Source organism: Panulirus ornatus, chromosome 16 (genome assembly GCF_036320965.1).
Source record: "Panulirus ornatus isolate Po-2019 chromosome 16, ASM3632096v1, whole genome shotgun sequence".
NCBI lineage: Eukaryota > Metazoa > Arthropoda > Malacostraca > Decapoda > Palinuridae > Panulirus > Panulirus ornatus.
This window is the reverse complement of record NC_092239.1, coordinates 46,230,779-46,256,764: the sequence shown is the minus strand read 5'-3', so window position 1 is coordinate 46,256,764 and position 25,986 is coordinate 46,230,779. Positions and strand designations below refer to the sequence as shown.

Below are 25,986 nucleotides of genomic sequence, written 5' to 3'. Positions count from 1 at the left end.
ATCACTGGCTGGTCCTCCTCGGCGAGCTCGATCTGCCAGTAGCCACATAGAGAGTCAATCGTTGTAAAGAAGTGCACCTTCGGGTCTACGCTGCGATTTGCTGCAAAGGGCGTGAGAGAGGCGTTGTACGTGACACCTGGCTATCTAACTTGGACAGATCGGTGGTGGTCCTAACTCCCCCCTTGTTCTTGGCAACGGATACGAGGAGTGGCACCATGGAGGCGGGTTATCACCAGCTCTTGTTTCACTGACTCACAAAAAGCAAGGGGAATCAGCCGAGGGATATGGATGGCGAAGGGTTTCGCATCTTCCCTCAGGTGAATCCTCACATGGGAGCCTATCATCGGCTTTAGTCGTGTGGCCCATAACGCGTCCTTTGACACTAGCATGTCGCTGAATTCTCTTAGGAAATATTTTTGAGTAGGTGAAGGAGACAGCTCGCTAGTGAGAAGGAGCTGTGGTGATGTAGAGGAAGGTGATGAGACGGCAGGATTGTCACTGCTCACTGCGAGAAACCTGTTGACGTGCTTCACCTCGAGGATGGGCTTAGGAAACTCCTTGGATATGATAGCTAACTCGTGGCAGTGTTTGTATGACAACAGAGGAGTCGGACCGCCATCGTGCGCGTCGATCCAAGCATAGAACGACCTTTTCCAAAGGTATTATCCGCTTGGAAAATTACTAATGCTGGAGCCATCTCAGAATCGTCAATTGTGAAGCGTCTAGCCTTAAGGTACAGTTCGAGGTTGCGCTGGGAGAGTCCCAGACGTTGCAAATGTTGTAGGCTTACGACAGTAGCATCAGCTCCAGTGTTAGGAATCATCCGTAAGCGAGATGACACAGTACCATGGATGATGACGAAGCAGATAGGCTGAGGAAAGTCAGTCCTGGGCCGCCAGGATGAGATCATCCGTTTGATATGGCTCGGGCGCTGTTGTGTCTGACCAGGGGAGTGTGTGCACGCCCCACTTGTGGAAGACTTCTTATGCTGCCTTCGCTGTCCCTTGGGTTTATTTTGAACACATTACTTATCATCATGGCCTATACGATTGCACACCTTACACTGCGTGTGCTTGGCAGGGCACCGTACCATATGAGACCAGTGGTCCTTACGGCCACAACTGTTGCACACTACCTCAGCAGCTGGGCATGACTGCGACCCGTGCTGCTTACCCGCTGCTGTTCCAAAGGGCGCTAAGCGGGAAACTAGTCATTGCATTGTGGGCCTTCTTCTCGTTCTTGTACTGTGACATGGCCTTCACTGCTGTTGAGGGAGCCCACAGGGTTGAAGCTGCGCGTCTTGCGGCCAAATAGGAGCGGCACGTCGTCACTATATCCTGCAGAGAGGAGAAATAGTCAAGGGAGATGAAACCTGTGCCTGAGGTGGCAGAAGTCTCGAGAGGAGAGACTCGAAGTGAGCTGTGTCTTCTTCATGACGTTGAGCTTCGTCCTCCCGTCTTTGCATTTCATCTTTCCTGTGCTGCTGTTCATCTTCCCTGCGCTGCTGTTCATCTTCCCTGCGCTGCTGTTCATCTTCTCTGCGCTGTTGTCAATCTTTTCTGCGCTGTTGTTCATCTTCCCTGCCCCGTTGTTCCATCTGCCTTATGATCGAAACGAGGTGCGTGATGGGAGGTGAAGAGGAGTGGGAAGCACAAGGGGATGAAGTACGTTAGGAGTCGTGGGAGACAGGTAGCAGCTTGCTGCTGTTGACGGTGTTTACCGCGAGGCATATTTGTGCACTATGTTTATTTCTAATATAAACCATCGCCTCAACAGCTCGTGCTGGTTGTACAGATTAACACAGGCAACAGTAAGAAGTTACAACAGTAAGTTGATAAAAAGAACAGTCAGCGTGTGTGTGTGTGTGTGTGTGTGTGTGTGTGTACGTGCGCGTGATGGGTGGTGGAGAGGCTAGCGTCTAGCGAGGCTACCTCAGTGTTACTCGAGAAGGAAACATAATACACACAACACAACACCTCTTGCAGTGACACTACACTCCCGAAAAAGCACAAACACCATCACTGCACGCGCATACCCTCATGAAATCCACAGTAAAAAAATCACGGGGCACAGGATGGCTGTAGGGGTAGCGTGAGATAGAGTTTACGGCACGGAGATGCATTGTAACTGCTCCATGTATGTTGGTGTGAGTACAGACGGGGTACTGAAGAATGACAGAAAAACACTTTGTACACAAGTAGGTCCTCATTTCTAATAAGACACATCACAATACAAATGCGAAAAATCATATAAAATCTTTGCCATGTTTTCGTCGTTGTGAGCTAAAACACCATTTTGACAATAACTCTACTCCAAATTGACGCAAACGATCTCTCACTGCTTTGAACGTTGTACTAACTTTCTTTCAAGCAACGTCTATACTTCATTCATTTGGTGGTATGTTTGAGGAAAGAAACCAAAATGTTCTGCCTCTGAGTAAAACAAAGCTCAAGAGTAAAGGGGAAGAATGGTTTGCAAATGTCATTGGAGTAAATTCGAGTATTCATGATAGGACAATATATAAAGGAGTAGCATAAATCCTTAAGCAGGAGTTGTGTCTGAGACAGCGTAAAGAAGTAAATTCTAGATTGATTGTAAGTTCGGATGTGCATAAATACTTAATGAAGATGGTGATAAACGTTGCTACATTGTCACATGCTGTGGATGTCCGGCCACTTACTATGTTGAAACAAGGCGAGGTATTGGTAAAAGGATCAACGAAGAGAGACTGATATAAGTCATCACAGGACATCATATATGTTTGTTTTTCACATAGACAAGTACGGACACTTAGCAAAGTGGGAAGAGATGAATATAATTCATGAAGGATTTAACAAGCAAATAAGGAAAACTGTGGAAACTGCCAATATATGCATGGATGAAATATCAAATAGTCTTCAGGGCTTTATACTTTGGGCCAGACCAGCTGCAGATGTGGCAGTCTCAGAAAGCAGGGGACACGGCAGAGGAATGAGAAACAGTCAGTCGAGGATAGCGAACGCGGAGCGGCGTCTGGCGAGGTAATACACTCTTGCGGGAATGTATAGACTTGTACCTTAGTATCTTACTCTGTTTATATGAATAAAGCAATTCGCGAGCCGAAACGCTAAAAGAATAAAACTCAAAAGCTATTCAATAAGTATATTCACCACCCCAAGCGGGGAGTGCTCATCCTCCACGAAGGCTAAGATTGGGGTGTCTGAATGCGTGTGGATGTAACCAAGATGATAAGAATAGAGAGGCAGGTAGTATGTTTGAGGAAAGAAACCTGGATGGTCAAGCTCCGAGGAAAACGAAGAATAGTTTGAAGAATCTTAGGAGTAAAGTCAGGGGTAGGTGAGAGGGCAAGTGCCAAGGAAGGAGTAACACTACTCCTGAAGTAGTTGTGGAAGTGTGTGATAGAGTGTAAGAAAATAAATTCCAGATTTATGTGGGTGAAAGTGAAAGTGGATGGAGACAGATAGGTAATTATTGGTGCTTATGTACCTGGTCATGAGAAGAAAGATCATCATAGGCAAGAACTTTGGGAGCAGCCGAGTGAGGATGTCAGCAGCTTTGATACACGAGACCGGGTAATGGTGATGGGTAATTTGAATGCGAAGGTGAGTAATGTGGCAATTGAGGATATGATTGGTGTAGATGTTGTGAACGGCAATGGTGCAGAGCTTGTGGATTTGTGGGTTGAAAAAAGACTGGTGATTGGGAATAACTGGTTTAGAAAGAGAGATATAAATCAGTATACGTATGTGAGTAGGAGAGATAGTCAAAGGGCATTATTGGATTACGTGTAAATTGATAGGTGTGTAAAAGAGAGACTTTTGGGTGTCATAGTGCTGAGAAGGGCAGCTGGAGGGATGTCTGATCACTATCTTGTGGAGGCGAAGGTGGAGATTTATAGAGGTTTTCAAAAAGGAAGAGAAAAGAAGCTTGGAAAGGAGACTTGTGTAAGGAAGTACCAGGAGAGACTGAGTGAAGATTGGTAAAAGGTGAGAGCAAATGAAGTGAGGGGAGTGGGTGATGAATGGTGTGTATTTAGTGAAGCAGTTATGGCATGTGCAAAAGATGCATGCAGCATGAGAAAGGTAGGAGGTGGGCAGATTATATAGCGTAATGAGTGGTGGGATGAAGAAGCTGTTATGGAAAGAGAAAAGAAAGGCTTTTGGACGATACTTACAAGGAAGGAGTGCAAATGACTGAGAGAAGTAGAAAAGGAAGCGGCAGGAGGTCAAGAGAAGTTGCAAGGGTTGAAAGAGAGAGCAAATGAGAGCTGAGGTGAGAGAGTACCATTAATCTTTTAGGGAGAATAAAATGATGTTTTGGAGGGAGGTGAACAACATGTGTAAGACAAGAGAACAAATGGGAACATCCGTGAAGGGGCAAGGGGGAAGCAGTAAGAGGCAGTGTTATAGTGAGAAGAAGGAGTGAGTTTTTTGACGGTTCTTTGGTGTGTTTAATGATAGAGTAGCAGACATATGATGTTTTGGTCGGGGTGGTGTGCTAAGCGAGAGGGTGACAGAGAATTGTTTGATTAAGAGAGAAGAGGCAGTGAAAGCCTTGAAGAAGATGAACTTCGGCAAGACGGCGGTTTGGATTGTATTGGAGTGAAGTTTATTAGAAAGGGGGTGACTGTGTTGTTGATTGTTTGGTAAGCCTTTTCAAAGTATGTATGGATCATTGTGAAGTGCATGAAGATTGGCGGAATGCGTGCATAGTTTTATCGTACAAAGGTAAGGGGAGAAAGATGAGTGTTCAAACAACAGAGACAGAAATTTGTTGAGTATTCCTGGAAAATTATATGGGAGGGTATTGCTTGAGAGAGTGAAAGAATGTACAGAGCATCAGACTGGGAAAGATCAGTGTGGTTTCAGAAGTGGAGAGGATGTGTGGATCAGATGTTTGCTTTGAGGAATATGTTCGAGAAATACTTGGAAAACAGATGGATTGTATGTTGCATTTATGACTCTGTAGAAGGCATATCATAGAGTTGAAAGAGATGTCTTGTGGAAGGTCTTACGAGTGTGTGGTGTGGAAGGTAAGCTGATAGAGGCAGTGAATAGCTTTACCAAGGATGTAAGGCATTTGTGCGAGCAAGAAGATAGGAAAAGGATTGGTTCCCATTGAAGGTTGGTTTGCGGTAGAAGTGCGTGATGTCCCCATGTTTGTTCAATTTGTTTATGGTTGGGGTGGTTAGGGAGGTAAATGCAAGAGTCTTGCAGAGAGGGGCGATTATGTAGTCGATAAGGGACGAAAGGGCCTGGGATGTGTCAGTTGTTGTTCATTGATGATACAGCGCTGGTAGATGATTTGTGGGAAAATTGCAGAAGTTGATGACTGAGTTAGAAAATGTGTGTGAAAGGAAAAATTGAGAGTAAATGTAAATAAGAGCAAGGTTATTAGGCTCAGTAGGGTTGAGGGACAAGTTGATAGGGATGTAAGTTTCAATGAAGAAAAATTGGAGGAAGTAGTGCGTTTTAGATATCTGGGAGTGGACATAGCTGGAAATGGAACCATGGAAGCGGAAGTGAGTCACAGGGTGGGGGAGGGGTTGAAGGTTTTGGGAGCGATGAAGAAGGATGTAGAAGGAGAGGACGTTATCTCGAAGAGCAAAAATGGGCATGTTTGAAGGAATAGCAGTCCCAATAATGCTATATGGTTGCGAGGCATGGGCTATGGATAGGGTTGTACGAAAGAAGGTGGTTGTGTTGAAAATGAAATGTTTGAGGACAATGTGTGGTGTGAGGTAGTTTGATTCAGTAAGTAATGAAAAGGTACGAGAGATGTGTGGAAATAAATAGAGTGTGGTTGAGAGAGTAGAAAAGGGTGTGTTGTGATGGTTTGGACATATGGAGAGAATGAGTGAGGAGAGATTGACAAAGAAGATGTATGTGTCAGAGATGGAAGGAACAAAGAGAAGCGGGAGACCATATTGGAGAGGGCAGGATGGAGTGAAAAAGATTTTGAGCGATCGGGACTTGAAGAAGCAGGAGGATGAAGGGTGTAGAAGTTATAAAGTGAATTGGAACGATAACGGGGGTAGACGTTCTGTCACTGGACAGCCACGTCATTTGAAATATTTGGGTAAACCATGGAAAGGTCTGTGGGGCCTATATGTGGATAGATAGCTGTGGTTTCGGTGCATTATACATGACTACTAGAGACAAAATGTGGACGAATGTGGCCTTTTTTTATTTTGTCTGTTTTCCTGGCACTAACTGGTTGAAAGAGGAGCAAACAATGCTCCTTCTACTGGGCGGGAATGGATGAAGGCAAGGAAGTAAGAATATGCACATGTGTATACACATGTAAATGTCTATGTATGTATTTGTATGTGGATGTATATGTGAGTGTATGGGCAAATGGGCAAATGAAAGTGTTAGCAGTTTTGATGCACGAGATCGGGTTGTGGCGATGGGTGCCTTGAATGCAAAGGTGAATAATTCGGCAATTGAGGGTATAATTGGTGTACATGGGGTGTTCAGTGTGGTAAATGAAAATGGTGAAGAGATTGTAGATTTGTGTGCTGAAAAAGGACAGGTGATTGGGAATACAAAGTTTAAAAAGATATATATATATATATATATATATATATATATATATATATATACATATATATATATATATATATATATATATATATATATATATATATATATATATATATATATATATATATATATATATATATATATATATATATATATATATTTTTTTTTTTTTTTTTTTTTTTTTTTTTGCTTTGTCGCTGTCTCCCGCGTTTGCGAGGTAGCGCAAGGAAACAGACGAAAGAAATGGCACAACCCACCCCATACACATGTATATACATACGTCCACACACGCAAATATACATACCTACACAGCTTTCCATGGTTTACCCCAGACGCTTCACATGCCTTGATTCAATCCACTGACAGCACGTCAACCCGGTATACCACATCGCTCCAATTCACTCTATTCCTTGCCCTCCTTTCACCCTCCTGCATGTTCAGGCCCCGATCACACATAATCTTTTTCACTTCATCTCTCCACCTCCAATTTGGTCTCCCTCTTCTCCTCGTTCCCTCCACCTCCGACACATATATCCTCTTGGTCAATCTTTCCTCACTCATTCTTTCCATATGCCCAAACCATTTCAAAACACCCTCTTCTGCTCTCTCAACCACGCTCTTTTTATTTCCACACATCTCTCTTTCCCTTACATTACTTACTCGATCAAACCACCTCACACCACACATTGTCCTCAAACATCTCATTTCCAGCACATCGATCCTCCTGCGCACCACTCTATCCATAGCCCACGCCTCGCAACCATAAAACATTGTTGGAACCACTATTCCTTCAAACATACACATTTTTGCTTTCCGAGATAATGTTCTCGACTTCCACACATTCTTCAAGGCTCCCAGAATTTTCGCCCCCTCCACCACCCTATGATCCACTTCCGCTGCCAGATCCACTCCCAGATATCTAAAACACTTCACTTCCTCCAGTTTTTATCCATTCAAACTCACCTCCCAATTGACTTGACCCTCAACCCTACTGTACCTAATAACCTTGATCATATTCACATTTACTCTTAACTTTCTTCTTTCACACACTTTACCAAACTCAGTCACCAGCTTCTGCAGTTTCTCACATGAATCAGCCACCAGCGCTGTATCATCAGCGAACAACAACTGACTCACTTCCCAAGCTCTTTCATCCCCAACAGACTTTATACTTGCCCCTCTTTCCAAAACTCTTGCATTCACCTCCCTAACAACCCCATCCATAAACAAATTAAACAACCATGGAGACATCACACACCCCTGCCGCAAACCTACATTCAGTGAGAAACAATCACTTTCCTCTCTTCTTACACGTACACATGCCTTACATCCTCGATAAAAACTTTTCACTGCTTCTAACAACTTGCCTCCCACACCATATATTCTTAATACCTTCCACAGAGCATCTCTATCAACTCTATCATATGCCTTCTCCAGATCCATAAATGCTACATACAAATCCATTTGCTTTTCTAAGTATTTCTCACATACATTCTTCAAAGCAAACACCTGATCCACACATCCTCTACCACTTCTGAAACCACACTGCTCTTCCCCAATCTGATGCTCTGCACTTGCCCTCACCCTCTCAATCAATACCCTCCCATATAATTTACCAGGAATACTCAACAAACTTATACCTCTGTAATTTGAGCACTCACTCTTATCCCCTTTGCCTTTGTACAATGGCACTATGCACGCATTCCGCCAATCCTCAGGCACCTCACCATGAGTCATACATACATTAAATAACCTTACCAACCAGTCAACAATAAAGTCACCCCCTTTTTTAATAAAATCCACTGCAATACCATCCAAACCTGCTGCCTTGCCGGCTTTCATCTTCCGCAAAGCTTTTACTACCTCTTCTCTGTTTACCAAATCATTTTCCCTAACCCTCTCACTTTGCACACCACCTCGACCAAAACACCCTATATCTGCCACTCTATCATCAAACACATTCAACAAACCTTCAAAATACTCACTCCATCTCCTTCTCACATCACCACTACTTGTTATCACCTCCCCATTTGCGCCCTTCACTGAAGTTCCCATTTGCTCCCTTGTCTTACGCACTTTATTTACCTCCTTCCAGAACATCTTTTCATTCTCCCTAAAATCTAATGATACTCTCTCACCCCAACTCTCATTTGCCCTTTTTGTCACCTCTTGCACCTTTCTCTTGACCTCCTGTCTCTTTCTTTTATACATCTCCCACTCAATTGCATTTTTTCCCTGCAAAAATCGTCCAAATGCCTCTCTCTTCTCTTTCACTAATACTCTTACTTCTTCATCCTACCACTCACTACCCTTTCTAATCAACCCATCTCCCACTCTTCTCATGCCAAGAGCATCTTTTGCGCAATCCATCACTGATTCCCTAAATACTTCCATTGTTCTCACCTTTTTCCATTCTGTACTCAGTCTCTCCTGGTACTTCCTCACACAAGTCTCCTTCCTAAGCTCACTTACTCTCACCACCCTCTTCACCCCAACATTCACTCTTCTTTTCTGAAAACCCATACAAATCTTCACCTTAGCCTCCACAAGATAATGATCAGACATCCCTCCAGTTGCACCTCTCAGCACATTAACATCCAAAAGTCTCTCTTTCGCGCGCCTGTCAATTAGCACGTAATCCAATAACGCGCTCTGGCCATCTCTCCTACTTACATAAGTATACTTATGTATATCTCGCTTTTTAAACCACGTATTCCCAGTCATCAGTCCTTTTTCAGCACATAAATCTACAACCTCTTCACCATTTTCATTTACAACATATATATATATATATATATATATATATATATATATATATATATATATATATATATATATATATATATATATATATATATATATATATATATATATAAATATATATATATATATATATATGTATATATATTTTTTTTTTTTTTGTCGCTGTCTCCCGCGTTTGCGAGGTAGCGCAAGGAAACAGACGAAACAAATGGCCCAACCCACCCCCATACACATGTATATACATACGTCCACACACGTAAATATACATACCTACATAGCTTTCCATGGTTTACCCCAGACGCTTTACATGCCCCGATTCAATCCACTGACAGCACGTCAACCCCGGTATACCACATCGCTCCAATTCACTCTATTCCTTGCCCTCCTTTCACCCTCCTGCATGTTCAGGCCCCGATCACACAAAATCTTTTTCACTCCATCTTTCCACCTCCAATTTGGTCTCCCTCTTCTCCTCGTTCCCTCCACCTCCTACATATATATCCTCTCGGTCAATCTTTCCTCACTCATTCTCTCCATGTGCCCAAACATTTCAAAACACCCTCTTCTGCTCTCTCAACCACGCTCTTTTTATTTCCACACATCTCTCTCACCCTTACGTTACTTACTCGATCAAACCACCTCACACCACACATTGTCCTCAAACATCTCATTTCCAGCACATCCATCCTCCTGCGCACAACTCTATCCATAGCCCACGACTAGCAACCATACAACATTATTGGAACCACTATTCCTTCAAACATACCCATTTTTGCTTTCCGAGATAATGTTCTCGACTTCCACACATTCTTCAAGGCTCCCAGAATTCTCGCCCCCTCCCCCACCCTATGATCCACTTCCGCTTCCATGGTTCCATCCGCTGCCAGATCCACTCCCAGATATCTAAAACACTTCACTTCCTCCAGTTTTTCTCCATTCAAACTCACCTCCCAATTGAATTGACCCTCAACCCTACTGTACCTAATAACCTTGCTCTTATTCACATTTACTCTTAACTTTCTTCTTTCACACAGTTTACCAAACTCAGTCACCAGCTTCTGCAGTTTCTCACATGAATCAGCCACCAGTGCTGTATCATCAGCGAACAACAACTGACTCACTTCCCAAGCTCTCTCATCCCCAACAGACTTCATACTTGCCCCTCTTTCCAAAACTCTTGCATTCACCTCCCTAACAACCCCGTCCATAAACAAATTAAACAACCATGGAGACATCACACACCCCTGCCGCAAACCTACATTCACTGAGAACCAATCACTTTCCTCTCTTCCTACACGTACACATGCCTTACATCATCGATAAAAACTTTTCACTGCTTCTAACAACTTGCCTCCCACACCATATATTCTTAATACCTTCCACAGGCATCTCTATCAACTCTACCATATGCCTATATACATACATATATATATATATATATATATATATATATATATATATATATATATATATATATATATATATATATATATATATATATATATATATATATATATATATATATATATATATATATATATATATATATATATATATATATATATATATATATATATATATATATATATATATATATATATATATATTTATATATATATACATATATATATATATATATATATATATATATATATATATATATATATATATATATATATATATATATATATATATATATATATATATATATATATATATATATAAAGTATACGTATGTAAGTAGGAGAGATGGCCAGAGAGAGTTATTGGATTATGTGTTAATTGATCGGCGCGTGAAAGGGAGACTTTTGGATGCTGATGTGCAGAGAGGGGCAACTATAGGTAAGTCAGATCATTATGTTGTGATGGCGGAGGTGAAGATATGTAGAGATTTTCAGAAAACAAGAGAGAATGTTGGGGTGAAAAGACTGGTGAGAATAAGTGATATTGGAAAAGAAAATTGCGTGAGGAAGTACCAAGAGAGATTGAGTGCAGAATGGAAAAAGGTGAAAGAAATTGACGTAAGGGGAGTGGGGGAGGAATGGGATGTATTTAGGGAAGCAGTGATGGCTTTCGCAAAAGATGCTTGTGGCATGAGAAAGGTGCAAGGGAAAGAGTGAATTGGAACGATGTTATATACCGGGGTCGACGTGCTGTCAACGGATCGAACCAGGGCATGTTAAACGTCCGGGTTAAAATTCGGGAAGTTTTTTGGGGCCTGGATGTGGAAAGGGAGCTGTGGTTTCGGTGCATTATATATGGCAACTAGAGACTGAGTGTGAACGAATGTGGCCTTTGTTGTTCCTCCTGGCGCTACCTCGCGCATATGCTGGGGGAGGGGGCTGTCATTTTATATGTGGCGGGGTAGCGATGGGAATGAATAAGGGCAAACAGTATGAAATATATACATGTGTATATATGTATATGTCTGTATACAAATATATATATATATATATATATATATATATATATATATATATATATATATATATATATATATATATATATATATATATATATATATATATATATATATATATATATTGACAGGCGCGCGAAAGAGATACTTTTGGATGTTAATGTGCTGAGAGGTGCAACTGGAGGGATGTCTGATCATTATCTTGTTGAGGTTAAGGTGAAAATTTGTATGGGTTTTCAGAGAAGAGTGATTGTTGGGGTGAAGAGGGTGGTGAGAGTAAGTGATTTTGGGAAGGAGACTTGTGTGAGGAAGTACCAGGAGAGACTGAGTACAGAATGGAAAAAAGTGAGAACAATGGAAGTAAGGGGAGTGGGGGAGGAATGGGATGTATTTAGCGAATCAGTGATGGATTGCGCAAAAGATGCTTCTGGCATGAGAAGAGTGGGAGGTGGGTTGATTAGAAAGGGTAGTGAGTGGTGGGATGAAGAAGTAAGATTATTAGTGAAAGAGAAGAGAGAGGTATATGGACGATTTTTGCAGGGAAAAAATGAAATAGAGTGGGAGATGTATAAAAGAGAGAGACAGGAGGTCAAGAGAAAGGTGCAAGAGGTGAAACAGAGGGCAAATGAGAGTTGGGGTGAGAGAGTATCATTAAATTTTAGGGAGAATAAAAAGATGTTCTGGAAGGAGGTAAATAAAGTGCGAAAGACAAGGCAGCAAATGGAAACTTCAGTGAAGGGCGCAAATGAGGAGGTGATAACAAGTAGTGGTGATGTGAGAAGGAGATGGAGTGAGTATTTTGAAGGTTTGTTGAATGTGTTTGATGATAGAGTGGCAGATATAGGGTGTTTTGGTCGAGGTGGTGTGCAGAGTGAGAGGGTTAGGGAAAATGATTTGGTAAACAGAGAAGAGGTAGTAAAAGCTTTGCGGAAGATGAAAGCCGGCAAGGCAGCAGGTTTGGATGGTATTGCAGTGGAATTTACTTAAAAAGGGGGTGACTGTATTATTGACTGGTAGGTAAGGTTATTTAATGTATGTATGACTCATGGTGAGGTGCCTGAGGATTGGCGGAATGCGTGCATAGTGCCATTGTACAAAGGCAAAGGGGATAAGAGTGAGTGCTCAAATTCCAGAGGTATAAGTTTGTTGAGTATTCCTGGTAAATTATATGAGAGGGTATTGATTAAAAGGGTGAAGGCATGTACAGAGAATCATATTGGGAAAGAGCAGTGTGGTTTCAGAAGTGGTAGAGGATGTGTGGATAAGGTGTTTGCTTTGAAGAATGTATGTGAGAAATACTTAGAAAAGCAAATGGATTTTTATGTAGCATTTATGGATCTGGAGAAGGCGTATGATAGAGTTGATAGAGATGCTCTGTGGAAGGTATTAAGAATATATGATGTGGGAGGCAAGTTGTTAGAAGCAGTGAAAAGTTTTTATCGAGGATGTTAGGCTTATGTACATGTAGGAAGAGAGGAAAGTGATTGGTTCTCAGTGAATGTAGGTTTGCGGCGGGGATGTGTGATGTCTCCATAGTTGTTTAATTTGTTTATGGATGGGGTTGTTAGGGAGGTGAATGCAAGAGTTTTGGAAAGAGGGGCAAGTATGAAGTTTGTTGGGGATGAGAGAGCTTGGGAAGTGAGTCAGTTGTTCGCTGATGATACAGCGCTGGTGGCTGATTCATGTGAGAAACTGCAGAAGCTGGTGACTGAGTTTGGTGAAGTGTGTGGAAGAAGAAAGTTGAGAGTAAATGTGAATAAGAGCAAGGTTATTAGGTACAGTAGGGTTGTGGGTCAAGTCAATTGGGAGGTGAGTTTGAATGGAGAAAAACTGGAGGAACTGAAGTGTCTTAGATATCTGGGAGTGGATCTGGCAGCGGATGGAAACATGGAAGCGGAAGTGGATCATAGGGTGGGGGAGGGGGTGAAAATTCTGGGAGCCTTGAAGAATGTGTGGAAGTCGAGAACATTATCTCGGAAAGCAAAAATGGGTATGTTTGAAGGAATAGTGGTTCCAACAATGTTGTATGGTTGGAATATATATATATGTATATATATGTATATATATATATATATATATATATATATATATATATATATATATATATATATATATATATATATATATATATATATATATATATATATATATATATATATATATATATATATATATATATATATATATATATATATATATATATATATATATATATCATCAGCGAACAACAACTGACTCACTTCCCAAGCTCTCTCATCCACAACAGACTTCATACTTGCCCCTCTTTCCAAGACTCCTGCATTTACCTCCCTAACAACCCCATCCATAAACAAATTAAACAACCATGGAGACATCACACACCCCTGCCGCAAACCTACATTCACTGAGAACCAATCACTTTCCTCTCTTCCTACACGTACACATGCCTTACATCCTCGATAAAAACTTTTCACTGCTTCTAACAACTTGCCTCCCACACCATATATTCTTAATACCTTCCACAGAGCATCTCTATCAACTCTATCATATGCCTTCTCCAGATCCATAAATACTACATACAAATCCATTTGCTTTTCTAAGTATTTCTCACATACATTCTTCAAAGCAAACACCTGATCCACACATCCTCTACCACTTCTGAAACCACACTGCTCTTCCCCAATCTGATGCTCTGTACATGCCTTCACCCTCTCAATCAATACCCTCCCATATAATTTACCAGGAATACTCAAGAAACTTATACCTCTGTAATTTGAGCACTCACTCTTATCCCCTTTGCCTTTGTACAATGGCACTATGCACGCATTCCGTCAATCCTCAGGCACCTCACCATGAGTCATACATACACTAAATAACCTTACCAACCAGTCAACAATACAGTCACCCCCTTTTTTAATAAATTCCACTGCAATACCATCCAAACCTGCTGCCTTGCCGGCTTTCATCTTCCGCAAAGCTTTTACTACCTCTTCTCTGTTTACCAAATCATTTTCCCTAACCCTCTCACTTTGCACACCACCTCGACCCAAACACCCTATATCTGCCACTCTGTCATCAGACACATTCAACAAACCTTCAAAATACTCATTCCATCTCCTTCTCACATCACCACTACTTGTTATCACCTCCCCATTTACGCCCTTCACTGAAGTTCCCATTTGCTCCCTTGTCTTGCGCACCCTATTTACCTCCTTCCAGAACATCTTTTTATTCTCCCTAAAATTTACTGATAGTCTCTCACCCCAACTCTCATTTGCCCTTTTTTTCACCTCTTGCACCTTTCTCTTGACCTCCTGTCTCTTTCTTTTATACTTCTCCCACTCAATTGCATTTTTTCCCTGCAAAAATCGTCCAAATGCCTCTCTCTTCTCTTTCACTAATACTCTTACTTCTTCATCCCACCACTCACTACCCTTTCTAAACAGCCCACCTCCCACTCTTCTCATGCCACAAGCATCTTTTGCGCAATCCATCACTGATTCCCTAAATACATCCCATTCCTCCCCCACTCCCCTTACTTCCATTGTTTTCACCTTTTTCCATTCTGTACACAGTCTCTCCTGATACTTCTTCACACAGGTCTCCTTCCCAAGCTCACTTACTCTCACGACCTTCTTCACCCCAACATTCACTCTTCTTTTCTGAGAACCCATACTAATCTTCACCTTAGCCTCCACAAGATAATGATCAGACATCCCTCCAGTTGCACCTCTCAGCACATTGACATCCAAAAGTCTCTCTTTCGCACGCCTGTCAATTAACACGTAATCCAATAACGCTCTCTGGCCATCTCTCCTACTTACATAAGTATACTTATGTATATCTCGCTTTTTAAAACAGGTATTCCCAATCATCAGTCCTTTTTCAGCACATAAATCTACAAGCTCTTCAACATTTCCATTTACAACACTGAACACCCCATGCATACCAATTATTCCCTCAACTGCCACATTACTCACCTTTGCATTCAAATCACCCATCACTATAACCCGGTCTCGTGCATCAAAACCGCTAACACACTCATTTAGCTGCTCCCAAAACACTTGCCTCTCATGATCTTTCTTCTCATGCCCAGGTGCATATGCACCAATAATCACCCACCTCTCTCCATCAACTTTCAATTTTACCATTATTAATCGAGAATTTACTTTCTTACATTCTATCACATACTCCCACAACTCCTGTTTCAGGAGTATTGCTACTCCTTCCCTTGCTCTTGTCCTCTCACTAACCCCTGACTTCACTCCCCAGACATTTCCAAACCACTCTTCCCCTTTACCCTTGAGCTTCGTTTCACTCAGAGCCAAAACATCCAGGTTCCTTTCCTCAAACATACTACCTATCTCTTCTTTTTTCACATCTTGGTTACATCCACACACATTTAGGCACCCCACTCTGAGCCTTCGAGGAGGATGAGCACTCCCCGCGTGACTCCTTCTTCTGTTTCCCATTTTAGAAAGTTAATACAAGGAGGGGAGGATTTACGGCCCCCCGCTCCCGTCCCCTCTAGTCGCTTTCTACGACACGCGAGGAATACGTGGGAAGTATTCTTTCACCCCTATCCCCAGGGATAATATACATATATATATACATACACACACACAAACACACACACACACACACGCACACACACACACACACACACACACACACACACATACATATATATACATATGAAAAATGTAAGAAACAATTTAGAAAACAAACCTTTAGCTTGAAATGAATGAAAAAATGAACGTCACATAATGGTTCAACCTCTGGCTATGGAAAAGGAAATGTACAATTTATTCACACAAACGTCAATACCCTTACGTTACTTACTCGATCAAACCACCTCACACCACACATTGTCCTCAAACATCTCATTTCCAGCACATCCATCCTCCTGCGCACAACTCCATCCATAGCCCACGCCTCGCAACCATACAACATTGTTGGAACCACTATTCCTTCAAACATACCCATTTTTGCTTTCCGTGATAATGTTCTCGACTTCCACACATTCTTCAAGGCCCCCAGAATTTTCACCCCCTCCCCCACCCTATGATCCACTTCCGCTTCCATGGTTCCATTCGCTGCCAGATCCTCTCCCAGATATCTAAAACACTTCACTTCCTCCAGTTTTTCTCCATTCAAACTCATCTCCCAATTGACTTGACCCTCAACCCTACTGTACCTAATAACCTTGCTCTTATTCACATTTACTCTTAACTTTCTTCTTCCACACACTTTACCAAACTCAGTCACCAGCTTCTGCATTTTCTCTCATGAATCAGCCACCAGTGCTGTATCATCAGGGAACAAAAAATGACTCACTTCCCAAGCTCTCTCTTCCCCAACAGACTTCATAATTGCCCCTTTTTCCAAAAGTCTTGCATATACCTCCCTAACAACCCATCCATAAACAAATTAAACAACCATGGAGACATCACACACCCATGCCGCAAACCTACATTCACTGAGAACCAATCACTTTCCTCTCTTCCTACACGTACACATGCCTTACATCCTCGATAAAGACTTTTCACTGCTTTTAAACACTTTCCTCCCACACAATATATTCTTAATACCTTCCACAGAGCATCTCTATCAACTCTATCATTTGCCTTCTCCAGATCCATAAATGCTACATACAAATCCATTTGCTTTTCTAAGTATTTCTCACATACATTCTTCAAAGCAAACACCTGATTCACACATCCTCTACCACTTCTGAAACCACACTGCTCTTCCCCAATCTGATGCTCTGTACATGCTTTCACCCTCTCAATCAATACCCTCCCATATAATTTACCAGGAATACTCAACAAGATTATTAGGTACAGTAGGGTTGTGGGTCAAGTCAATTGGGAGGTGAGTTTGAATGGAGAAAAACTGGAGGAAGTGAAGTGTTTTAGATATCTGGGAGTGGATCTGGCAGCGGATGGAAACATAGAAGCGGAAGTGGATCATAGGGTGGGGGAGGGGGTGAAAATTCTGGGAGCCTTGAAGAATGTGTGGAAGTCGAGAACATTATCTCGGAAAGCAAAAATGGGTATGATTGAAGGAATAGTGGTTCCAACAATTTCGTATGTTTGCGAGGCGTGGACTATGGGTAGAGTTGTGTGCAGGAGGATGGATTTGCTGGAAATGAGATGTTTGAGGACTATATGTGGTGTGAGGTGGTTTGATCGAGTAAGTAACGTAAGGGTAAGAGAGATGTGTGGAAATAAAAAGAGCGTGGTTGAGAGAGCAGAAGAGGGTGTTTTGAAATGGTTTGGTCACATGGAGAGAATGAGTGAGGAAAGATTGACCAAGAGGATATATGTGTCGGAGGTGGAGGGAACGAGGAGAAGAGGGAGACCAAATTGGAGGTGGAAAGATGGAGTGAAAAAGATTTTGTGTGATCGGGGCCTGAACATGCAGGAGGGTGAAAGGAGGGCAAGGAATAGAGTGAATTGGAGCGATGTGGTATACCGGGGTTGACTTGCTGTCAGTGGATTGAATCAAGGCATGTGAAGCGTCTGGGATAAACCATGGAAAGCTGTGTAGGTATGTATATTTGCGTGCGTGTGTGGACGTATATATATACATGTGTATGGGGGTGGGTTGGGCCATTTCTTTCGTCTGTTTCCTTGCGCTACCTCGCAAACGCAGGAGACAGCGAAAAAACAAAAAAAAAAAAGAAATATATATATATATATATATATATATATATATATATATATATATATATATATATATATATATGTATTTATTTATATATATATATATATTTATATATATGTATATATATATTTATATATATATATATATATATATATATATATATATATATATATATATATATATATATATATATATATATATATATATATATATATATATATATATATATTTATTTATATGTATTTATTTATTTATATTTATTTATTTATATATATTTATATATATATTTATATATATATATATATATATATATATAGATATTTCTTTTTTTTTTTTTTTTTTTTTTCGCTGTCTCCTGCGTTTGCGAGGTAGCGCAAGGAAACAGACGAAAGAAATGGCCCAACCCACCCCCATACACATGTATATATATACGTCCACACACGCACGCAAATATACATACCTACACAGCTTTCCATGGTTTATCTCTGTTCCTTCGTATATATATATATATATATATATATATATATATATATATATATATATATATATATTTTTTTTTTCGTCTGTTTCCTTGCGGTACCTCGCAAACGCTGGAGACAGCGACAAAGCAAAAAAAAAAAAAAAAAAATATATATATATATATATATATATATATATATATATATTTTTTTTTTTTTAAACTATTCGCCATTTCCCGCGTTAGCGAGGTAGCGTTAAGAAGAGAGGACTGGGCCTTTTTTGGAATATCCTCACCTGGCCCCCTCTGTTCCTTCTTTTGGAAAATTAAAAAAAAAAACGAGAGGGGAGGATTTCCAGCCCCCCGCTCCCTCCCCTTTTAGTCGCCTTCTACGACACGCAGGGAATACGTGGGAAGTATTCTTAATCCCCTATCCCCAGAGATAATATATATATATATATATATATATATATATATATATATATATATATATATATATATATATATATATATATATATATATATATATATATATATATATATATATCATCCCTGGGGATAGGGGAGAAAGACTACTTCCTACGTATTCCCTGCCTGTCGTAGAAGGCGACTAAAAGGGGAAGGAGCGGGGGGCTGGAAATCCTATCCTCTTGGTTTTTTTTTTTTTTTTCCAAAAGAAGGAACAGAGAAGGGGGCCAGGTGAGGATATTCCCTCAAAGGCCCAGTTCTCTGTTCTTAACGCTAACTCGCTAACGCGGGAAATGGCGAATAGTTTGAAAGAAAGAAAATATTTATATATATATATATATATATATATATATATATATATATATTTATATATTTATATATATATCCCTGGGGATAGGGGAGAAAGAATACTTCCCACGTATTCCCTGCGTGTCGTAGAAGGCGACTAAAAGGGGAGGGAGAGGGGGGCTGGAAATCCTCCCCTCTCACTTTTTTTTTTTTTTTTTTTTTTCCAAAAGAGGGAACAGAGAAGGGGCCCAGGGGAGGATATTCCCTCAAGGGCCCAGTCCTCTGTTCTCAACGCTACCTCGCTAATGCGGGAAATGGCGAATAGTATGAAAAAAAAAAAAATTTATATATATATATATATATATATATATATATATATATATATATATATATATATATATATATATATATATATATATATATATATATCAACCCACCTCCCACTCTTCTCATGCCACAAGCATCTTTTGCGCAATCCATCACTGATTCCCTAAATACATCCCATTCCTCCCCCACTCCCCTTACTTCCATTGTTCTCACCTTTTACCATTCTGTACTCAGTCTCACCTGGTACTTCCTCACACAAGTCTCCTTCCCAAGCTCACTTACTCTCACCACCCTCTTCACGCCAACATTCAGTGGTGGGATGAAGAAGTAAGATTATTAGTGAAAGAGAAGAGAGAGGCATTTGGACGATTTTTGCAGAGAAAAAATGCAATTGAGTGGGAGATGTATAAAAGAAAGAGACAGGAGGTCAAGAGAAAGGTGCAAGGGGTGAAAAAGAGGGCAAATGAGAGTTGGGGTGAGAGAGTAACATTCAATTATAGGGAGAATAAAAAGATGTTCTGGAAGGAGGTAAACAAAGTGCGTAAGACAAGGGAGCAAATGGAACCTTCAGTGAAGGGCGCAAATGGGGAGGTGATAACAAGTAGTGATGATGTGAGAAGGAGATGGAGGGAGTATTTTGAAGGTTTGTTGAATGTGTTTGTTGATAGAGTGGCAGATATAGGGTGTTTTGGTCGAGGTGGTGTGCAAAGTGAGAGGGTTACGGAAAATGATTTGGTAAACAGAGAAGAGGTAGTAAAAGCTTTGCGGAAGATGAAAGCCGGCAAGGCAGCAGGTTTGGATGGTATTGCAGTGGAATTTATTAAAAAAGGGGGTGACTGTATTATTGACTGGTTGGTAAGGTTATTTAATGTATGTATGACTCATGGTGAGGTGCCTGAGGATTGGCGGCATGCGTGCATAGTGCCATTGTACAAAGGCAAAGGGGATAAGAGTGAGTGCTCAAATTACAGAGGTATAAGTTTGTTGAGTATTCCTGGTAAATTATATGGGAGGGTATTGATTGAGAGGGTGAAGGCATGTACAGAGCATCAGATTGGGGAAGAGCAGTGTGGTTTCAGAAGTGGTAGAGGATGTGTGGATCAGGTGTTTGCTTTGAAGAATGTATGTGAGAAATACTTAGAAAAGCAAATGGATTTGTATGTAGCATTTATGGATCTGGAGAAGGCATATGATAGAGTTGATAGAGATGCTCTGTGGAAGGTATTAAGAATATATGGTGTGGGAGGCAAGTTGTTAGAAGCAGTGAAAAGTTTTTATCGAGGATGTAAGGCATGTGTACGTGTAGGAAGAGAGGAAAGTGATCGGTTCTCAGTGAATGTAGGTTTGCGGCAGGGGTGTGTGATGTCTCCATGGTTGTTTAATTTGTTTATGGATAGGGGTTGTTAGGGAGGTGAATGCAAGAGTTTTGGAAAGAGGGGCAAGTATGAAGTCTGTTGGGGATGAGAGAGCTTGGGAAGTGAGTCAGTTGTTGTTCGCTGATGATACAGCGCTGGTGGCTGATTCATGTGAGAAACTGCAGAAGCTGGTGACTGAGTTTGGTAAAGTGTGTGAAGAAGAAAGTTAAGAGTAAATGTGAATAAGAGCAAGGTTATTAGGTACAGTAGGGTTGAGGGTCAAGTCAATTGGGAGGTAAGTTTGAATGGAGAAAAACTGGACGAAGTAAAGTGTTTTAGATATCTGGGAGTGGATCTGGCAGCGGATGGAACCATGGAAGCGGAAGTGGATCATAGGGTGGGGGAGGGGGCGAAAATCCTGGGAGCCTTAAAGAATGTGTGGAAGTCGAGAACATTATCTCGGAAAGCAAAAATGGGTATGTTTGAAGGAATAGTGGTTCCAACAATGTTGTATGGTTGCGAGGCGTGGGCTATGGATAGAGTTGTGCGCAGGAGGATGGATGTGCTGGAATGAGATGTTTGAGGACAATGTGTGGTGTGAGGTGGTTTGATCGAGTAAGTAACGTAAGGGTAAGAGAGATGTGTGGAAATAAAAAGAGCGTGGTTGAGAGAGCAGAAGAGGGTGTTTTGAAATGGTTTGGGCACATGGAGAGAATGAGTGAGGAAAGATTGACCAAGAGGATATATGTGTCGGAGGTGGAGGGAACGAGGAGAAGTGGGAGACCAAATTGGAGGTGGAAAGATGGAGTGAAAAAGATTTTGTGTGATCGGGGCCTGAACATGCAGGAGGGTGAAAGGAGGGCAAGGAATAGAGTGAATTGGATCGATGTGGTATACCGGAGTTGACGCGCAGTCAGTGGACTGAATCAGGGCATGTGAAGCGTTTGGGGTAAACCATGGAAAGCTGTGTAGGTATGTATATTTGCGTGTGTGGACGTATGTATATACATGTGTATGGGGGTGGGTTGGGCCATTTCTTTCGTCTGTTTCCTTGCGCGAACTCGCAAACGTTGGAGACAGCGACAAAGCAAAAAAAAAAAAAAAAAAATATATATATATATATATATATATATATATATATATATATATATATATATATATATATATATATATATATATATATATATATATATATATATATATATATATATATGTATATATTGTTACGGACATGGTGATGTGCCCACATGTTCGTATATATGTATGGTGTGTCTTTGTGTAGGATGTTGCTGCTACCAGCTCGGACCTCACTTCCCTGGCCGAGTTATTTGTCTTAGTAATCCTGTTCTGAAGCAGATGTTTACCGGTTCTCCAGCACCCAAACCCTTATCAGTAGCGTCAGGTCAAGGCGTGGGGCCAGATGCGTGGTGTGTCATCTCGTACATTCGTTGCTGTCGTGATCAAGGAAACAAAGGAGTTTGAACTCATGCAAGATGAGGGTCGGACCTTAGGCCTTCTGCAGCCAGTCACGTTGGGATTAGGGCGTGACAATTCAGTGTTTTGACCTATCAAGGGCAACTGTGTCATTCCGACCTATCGAGTGGCGGGTCAAGGCGTGGCTAGCTGTTCCTGCCTTGCTGGTCCTTTACTTAAAAGGCTCAGACGGTCGTCTGGGAGTCGATTCCTTCAACAGTCCCGAGCCCAGTAAGGTATTGTAGGCTTTCCCTGTCTCGAACCCCGTAGCCACCGCTGCCCTAGTTTGTAAGATGTTTACTTTGTCGCCTTAGGTTTAGCTTTGCCCAACGAATGTCTTGTGTCATGCTTTTACAGTCAACTTGTCAAAGGAAAGCGATCCCCTGGTTTGAAATCTTACCTGGAATGTAGAATGTGGAATATTGAATGTCAAGTGTTAACGAAGGTGTTTGTACCCGATCAATTTCTTGTCATCTTGTATTCTTATTTCTTGTATTATATGTAGATTTAACCCTCGTGTTTGTTTTGATCCGATAACGTTAAGATAGTGTTATCCTGAGTTGTGCAACATAACAAATCTAACGTCCTTGCAAAGACAAGGATCAGTGTAGTATTTGTAACAAATATATGTTACTGGCGACCTTGCCCGAATAAGTATTGAGTTCGTAGCAATATATATATATATATAAATATATATATATATATATATATATATATATATATATATATATATATATATATATATATATATATATATATATCCCTGGGGATAGGGGAGAAAGAATACTTCCCACGTATTCCCTGCGTGTCGTAGAAGGCGACTAAAAGGGGAGGGAGCGGTTGGCTGGAAATCCTCCCCTCTCGTTTTTTTCAATTTTCCAAAAGAAGGAACAGAGAAGGGGGCCAGGTGAGGATGTTCCCTCAAAGGCCCATTCCTCTGTTCTTAACGCTAACTCGCTGACGTGGGAAATGGCGAATAGTACGAAATAAAATAAATAAATATATATATATATATATATATATATATATATATATATATATATATATATATATATATATATATATATATATATATATATATATAAAATAAATAAATATATATATATATATATATATATATATATATATATATATAAAATAAATAAATATATATATATATATATATATATATATATATATATATATATATATATATATATATATATATATATATATATATATATATATATATATATATATATATATATATATATATATTTATCCCTGGGGATAGGGGAGAAAGAATACTTCCCACGTATTCCCTGCGTGTCGTAGAAGGCGACTAAAGAGGAAAGGGAGCGGGGAGGCTGGAAATCCTCCCCTCTCGTTTTTTTTTTTTTTTTCAAAGGAAGGAACAGAGAATGGGGCCGGGTGAGGATATTCCCTCAGAGGGCCAGTCCTCTGTTCTTAACGCTACCTCGCTGAGGAGGGAAATGGCGAATAGTATATAAAAAAAAAAAATATATATATATATATATATATATATAGGACGCCATTTGGTAAACATGTTTACCAAATGGCGTCCTTGCCTTCCGTCCTAGCCACAGCTCCCTTTCCACATCCAGGCCCCACAGAACTTTCCATGGTTTACCCCAGACGATTCACATGCCCTGGTTCAATCCATTGACAGCACGTCGACCCCGGTATACCACATCGTTCTAATTCACTCTATTCCTTGCACACCTTTCACCTTCCTGCATGTTCAAGCCCCGATCGCTCAAAATCTTTTTCACTCCTATCGTCCACCTCCATTTTGGTCTCCCACTTCTCCACGTTCCCTCCACCTCTGACACATATATCCTATTTGTCAATCTTTCCTCACTTATTACCTCCAGGTGACTAAACGAGTTCAATTCACCCTCTTCTGCTCTATCAGCCACGCTCCTCTTATCATCACACATTTTTCTTACCCTTTCATTACTTACTCGATCAAACCACCTCACACCACTTACCGTCCTGAAACATCTCATTTCCAGCACATCCACCCACATTTGCACAACCCTATCTATAGACCACTCCTTGAAACTGTATAACGTTCATGGAACCACTGTTCCTTCAAACTTACCCATTTTTGCCTTCCGAGATAATGTTCTCCTTCCTCCCATTCTTCAACGCTTTCAGAACCTTCGCCCCCTCCCCCACATTGTGACTCACTTCCGATTCCATGGTTCCATACGCGGCTAAATCCACTCCCAAATATCTAAAATACTTCACTGCCTTGAGTTTGTCTTAATTCAAACTTGTTAATTAACTTGTCAATTAATTTGTCAATTAACTTGTTGATTAACTTGTCAATTAACTTGTCAATTAACTTGTCCCTCAACCCTACTGTACCTAATAACCTTGCTCTTATTCACATTTACTCTCAGCTTTTTTCTTTCACACACTCTAACAAGCTCAGTCACCAGCTTTCGCAGTTTCTTACCCGAATCAGCCACCAGCGATGTATCATCAGCGAACAACAACTGACTCACTTTTCAAGCCCTCTCATTCACAATAGAGTGCATACTTGCCCCTCTCTCCAAAATTCTTCCATTCACCTCCCTAACAACCCCATCTATAAGAAAATTAAACAACAATGGAGATATTATGCACCCCTATCACAAACCGACATTCACTTAGAACAATCACTTTCCACTCTTCCTACTCGTACACATGCCTTACATCCTCGATAAAAACTTTTCACTGCTTCTAACAACTTGCCTCCCACACCATATGCCCTTAATACCTTCCACAGAGCATCTCTATCAACTCTATCCTATACCTTCTCCAGATCGGTAAATGCTGCATGGAAATCCATTTTTTTTTCTTATTTTACTCACAGACACATACAGTTGATCCACACATCCTCTACCACTTCTGAAACCACACTGCTCTTCCCCAATCTGATGATCTGTACATGTCTTCACCCTCTCAAAAAATAGCCTCCCGTATAATTTCCCAGGAATACTCAACAAACTTATATCTCTTTAATTTGAACACTCACTTTTATCCCCTTTGCCTTTGCACACTGGCACTGTGCATGTATCCCGCCATTCCTCATGCACTTCACCATGAGTCATACATACATTGGATATATTCACCAACCAGTCAACAATGCAGTCACCCACTTTTTTGATAAATCCACTGCAATACCATCCAAACCCGCCGCCTTGCTGGCTTTCATCGTCCACAATGCTTTCTTTATCTTCTCTCTGTTTACCA

At 40.7% G+C, this 25,986-nt stretch overlaps 1 protein-coding gene across 1 annotated transcript in view; it reads left to right on the top strand.

Moving 5' to 3' along the window:
* Positions 1 to 1,625: 1,625 nt before the first annotated feature.
* LOC139753928 (ionotropic receptor 21a-like) overlaps positions 1,626 to 25,986 on the top strand; it is a 150,800-nt gene continuing 126,439 nt past the window's right edge. Inside the window, exon 1 of the mRNA XM_071670886.1 lies at positions 1,626 to 1,664. Within this exon, the coding sequence (XP_071526987.1) occupies positions 1,626 to 1,664 (39 nt within the window). The remainder of the gene's footprint in view (positions 1,665 to 25,986) is intronic.